This window comes from Lactuca saligna, chromosome 2 (genome assembly GCF_052625555.1).
Source record: "Lactuca saligna cultivar CGN05327 chromosome 2, ASM5262555v1, whole genome shotgun sequence".
Taxonomy (NCBI): Eukaryota; Viridiplantae; Streptophyta; class Magnoliopsida; order Asterales; family Asteraceae; genus Lactuca; species Lactuca saligna.
The window spans coordinates 103,394,389-103,399,379 of NC_136418.1; the positions used below are offsets into that span (position 1 = coordinate 103,394,389).

General features: G+C 34.6%; 1 protein-coding gene across 1 annotated transcript; it reads right to left on the reverse strand.

Moving 5' to 3' along the window:
• Positions 1-218: 218 nt before the first annotated feature.
• LOC145029939 (uncharacterized) lies at positions 219-4,168 on the reverse strand. Its single transcript, XM_078978383.1, has 4 exons — positions 2,688-4,168; positions 2,283-2,597; positions 2,104-2,203; positions 219-284 (listed from the first exon to the last, which is right to left on the reverse strand). The coding sequence occupies exons 1-4, from the start codon at positions 4,166-4,168 to the stop codon at positions 219-221; spliced, it is 1,962 nt and encodes a 653-aa protein (XP_078834509.1).
• Between the last annotated feature and the right edge of the window lie 823 nt (positions 4,169-4,991).

Below are 4,991 nucleotides of genomic sequence, written 5' to 3' on the forward strand. Positions count from 1 at the left end.
AACCATGATTATAAAGCCTTCAAAGGGTCATGAGAATGATCTTGAATGGATAAAAATTTACTAAGCTCCTCCGCGACAAAATGATATACACAATAAAGTATAAAATCCGAAAAACTCGTGAAAATTTGTCGTTATCACAAAAAACAACTTTTCAAACCGCCGAGACTTGATAGAATCATTATTTTGCTGTTCATGAAAAAATATGAGCGTTAAAGAATTCAAAACTGTTCACCAGCCCTTAAAAGTGTAAACTTTTTCGAAAAATGGGCTGAAATTGTCACTTGCTGAAATTTAGGGAACAAAATTAATAATTCTGCACCATATTCCCCTTCATTTGTAACAAATTCTGGAAATGGTCCAAAAAAGCCAAACTGTGAAAAGAGCAGGGACCAAGAGTATCAATGCGTTGAAGTTGTAGGGACTGAAAATGAAACTTCTAGTCTGCCTCCCCATTTAACGTGAATTGATAAATTAAAACTCATGAACTGCCGACTGCGAATCCAATCAGCTCTCATTTAGACGGACGATTAAAAAAAAACTTTGACCCCGTGTAGACTTTCGTTCCGAGCACCAAATTTTTGACATTGATCCGTGACCAGTAACAACGAACATTTCCTCAAAACATTCCAGCTAAGTTCTAATTCCAATTGCGAACGTTTGTTATGATTCCAAGACCTTGTTTCCGATTATATTCGCAGGTGAGACATTCGATTCAATTTTTACTTTCAGCATTGAGCAATGTTCATCATGATTAACACTCGTTCCCAGGTAAAGTTGCAAATCAATATTGTAAGCAACGAAACTTTCCAACCCAAATTAACGATTTGAAGTGCCCGGAATCCCAATCACGATTCCATTGCCCTGAACATCACACTGCCAGATACATGATCGATTCCGAGACCAATCTCATAATCGAACCGATGCAATCTCCATAACTATCAATTTTGACTTTTCATTCATTGACCGAAAAAATCGATTATTGACAAACCCAAAAACATCATTCTCAGATCAATACAATCCCAAAAAAAAATCGATATCCAATAAAAGAACGGATTCACAAGTTTGAACACAAAATCAAAAATCGATTTTGATAATAGTATCGTTCACAGATAACGACTCATGAATGGAAGAACAAAGAATTCAAGATACAATATTTACAGTTAGGTCAACTGGTAATAGTATCAAAACAACAATCGATTATTCAAGTGATGACAAACAATAGCATCAGTCAATCGTTGATAGTTAATTTTGATGAACTTAGATAGACCGATCTTTCTAAAAACCATACCAAGCAGAAGTGACGCAAACAGAAGTTCTTGATATTGAATTAAAGCAAAAGGGATGGACCATGAACAGTGAGTCGGTCAAAAGATTGGGCCAGATCAAAATAAATTATACACACGGATCAATTTGGTCGAAACAAATAACTAAAATCGATTGATTTTTCGATTAAGCAAACAAACAGATCCATTAGGAACAGAAGAACGAATCAGATTGAAAAAAAAAATACCAGATGAATAGTATAAATCTCCATGAACAATAACTTGAACAGATTTTTGATTTCAAAATACCAAAACACCAATAATCTTCAATATATGTGCAGAAAATCACCAAATCAAGAACCGATTCTTCAAAAATCAATAGATCTTCAAAGACCCGCTCTGATACCACTTGTTGAGATATAAAAACTCTTTGATCGATTAGATCTTTGTAACAAGTAGATAATGAAAGCAAAACAATGAAACAATACTCAAGAATGGATCTGAATGAGTCGAATGATTAGAACGTTCAATCCTCAGCAGAGCTCGATAAAGAACTTCCGCTGTAGAGGATTTTAGGGTTACATAAGAGATCTTCTTAGTTACACGTAAAACAAAAACGATCTATCAGTTACCAAAAAGATGCATGCAAGCATCTATTAATACACAAACCCTAATAAAACAAGATACGGATGGACAAGCCCATTCCGTATACAAAATGGGCTAAGAGGCGAGCCCAAGACGCAACATCAAATACCCAACAAATAATAATAATAATAATAATAATAATAATAATAATAATAATAATAATAATAATAATAATAATACAATCTTGAGCACTTACATAATTCTCAAACCAGGAAGCAAAGTTTGTATCAACTTCTGCCTTGAGATCATGTTCGTTTATATCAGGATATAGTTCTTTTAATAAGTTTTCATATTCTCTGTAAAGATAATTAAATTAATTTGAAATCATGTAAAGTTGAATAATAAATGACTTAGAATTGTTGATTTAACTCTTACATGACATAAGGTTGCACCTTTTCTTCATTAAATAGTATGTAAGAATGTAATGCATTAAACTCCTTATCACTCAACCTTCTACTCGTGAGTTTCCCATATGGGCGACCAACATGTGAAAATATACTCAACTTTTCTTCATCAACATCTTCAGCTCCTCCTTCATAATTACGAGGTAGCTTTCGGCTACGTGTATAAACATGGGGCTCAAAATAGTGAGAGCAAAAGTTTGAGGCTTCGCGAACCAAGTATGCATTGCAAATTGACCCTTCAACTCTAGCTTTATTTTTAACATCCTTTTTCAACTGATGCAGCAATCTACAATACAAAAAGGTAAATATATAAATGTTAATCAAGATTTAACAATTAAATGTTTAAAACATAATGTGAAGCACTAAATTGATTAACCTTTCAAATGGATACATCCAACGATATTGAACGGGACCTGCTATCTTTGCTTCATATGGCAAATGTATCAGTAAATGTTCCATCGAGTAACAAAAGCCAGGGACAAATATTTCCTCCAATTTACAAAGAATTACTGGAATTTCAGCTTCAATCTTTTTCATGTCTTCAACAGTAATTACTGTTGTGGTTAAGCTTCTAAAGAAAAGACTTAACTCAGTAATTGCTTCCCATACCTTGGTTGGCAGCATCTCGCGAAATGCAATCGGCAACAATCTTTGCATAAAAACATGACAGTCATGACTCTTCATTCCAAAAAGTCTATGTGTGCTCAAGTCTACATACCTCCCTAGATTCGACACATAACCATCTGGGAAACTCAAATTCTCCACCCATTTACATATGACTTTTTTTTGCTCCTTGCATAATGCATAAGGTGCTTTTGTATACTGACCTGTAACTTGATTTTTCCCAAAACCTTTTTTGTTACATAAGACTTTTAAATCAGCTCTTGGATTTGCGTTATCCTTTGTCTTGTCCTTAACATCCATTACTGTGTAAAACAAATTCTCAAAAAAAATCTTCTCAATGTGCATAACATCAAAATTATGTCTTATTAAATTTGTTTTCCAATATGGCAAATCCCAGAATATGCTTCTTTTTTTCCAACCACATTCAAAAGTTTTGCTACATGATTTATTTACTTGCTCGACATTAAGTTCTGTCACTTTTAACAAGCCAAAGTCTTCAATTTCTCTTAAAATATTTGCGCCATTCAAAATTGGAGGAGGATCCCTTAGTTCTATACGGTTCTTGGTGAACTTTGTCTTATTAAATCTGAATGGGTGATCAAATTTAAGAAACCTTCTATGGCAATCAAACCAATATATCTTTTGACCGTTTGGCAGCCTAAATGCTTGTGAATATTTTCCACAGTGTGGACATGCTAGCTTACCTGCAGTTGCCCAACCAGATAGCATGCCATATGCAGGGAAATCGCTAATTCTCCACATTAAAGCGGCTCTCATTTTAAAATTTTGTCTAAGTGATACATCATAAGTTACAGTGCCTTCTTCCCATAAGTCTTTTAGTTCTGCTATAATAGGTTGAAGGAAAACATCTAACTTTTGCTTAGGTTTTTTAGGTCCGGGCACAATTGCAGTCAAAAACATGTAAGGCTCTTTCATACACATAGACGGTGGCAAATTATAGGGTGTAATTATAATGGGCCACGTTGAATGTTGTGAGCCTGAGGTTCCATGGGGCTGAAACCCATCTGTGCATAGTCCCAACCTAACATTACGCTTTTCGACTGCAAATAATGGATGGATTACATCAAATTGCTTCCAAGCTTCAGAATCAGACGGGTGACACATAACTCCAGTATCATGTCCATGATCTTGAGCATGCCATCGCATAAAAGCAGTTGTTGCTTGAGAAGCATGCAATCTCTTTAGCCTTGGAGTCAAAGGTAAATAATGCATTCGAGCGAAAGGTACACGTGAACACTTAGAAGAATTTCTTGACTTTTTAAACCTTGGCTCTTCTCAAAATTTGCATTGATCAAGATCTTTATCGCCTCTCCAATATAACATGCATCCATACATACAACAGTCAATCAATTCCACAAGCAAACCAAGTCCTTGTATTAATTTTTTTCTCATATAAACTATCAACCATGTTATTGCCTTTTAGTAAACTATCATTCATCAATTGACAAATTGAATCAAAACATTGCTCAGGAATGCGATATTCTGATTTGATATTCAATAACCGAGCCACAACTGACAATTGTGTTACTTTTTCACAACCATACCACAACTCTCTATCAGCAGCCTTAAGCATATCAAAAAATTTCTTATCTTCTGGATTTGGATCCACATTGATATGCCTTTTCATGAAATCAGGGCCCGTAATATCCAAAACCATTTCCCTATAAGATGGTTCATGTTGTTCATTCAAACTCATGGTTGTGTCATCCTTCTGTGATGAAGTGCAAGCCATTGTTTATTCTCCATGTCTATCCCACAAATAGTAGTTTGGAATAAAAACCAAACTTACACAAATGCAACATTACATCTTCAACTTCTCGATATGGTCTGTTAAGGCATTTTTTGCACGGACATTTAATTTTTTCTCCATCCATAAAACTTGGATTGCTACAAGCAAATTCGATGAAATTCTTCAATCCTTTTTTGAAATTAGGAGATATGAATCCATCTGCGTCTAGCCTTTCATACATCCAATTCCGATAAGTATTGCTCATTTCTAATATTTATGTATGTAGACCAAAACTGTAAAAAAAAC

Coding starts and splice junctions, on each gene's coding strand:
- LOC145029939 (XM_078978383.1), bottom strand. CDS start 4,168: ATGCATTATTTACCTTTGACTCCAAGGCTAAAGAGATTGCATGCTTCT. Junction 2,204..2,282: donor AAGGTGCAACCTTATGTCAT/GTAAGAGTTAAA, acceptor TTATCTTTACAG/AGAATATGAAAACTTATTAA. Junction 285..2,103: donor CTTCCTGGTTTGAGAATTAT/GTAAGTGCTCAA, acceptor CCTAAATTTCAG/CAAGTGACAATTTCAGCCCA.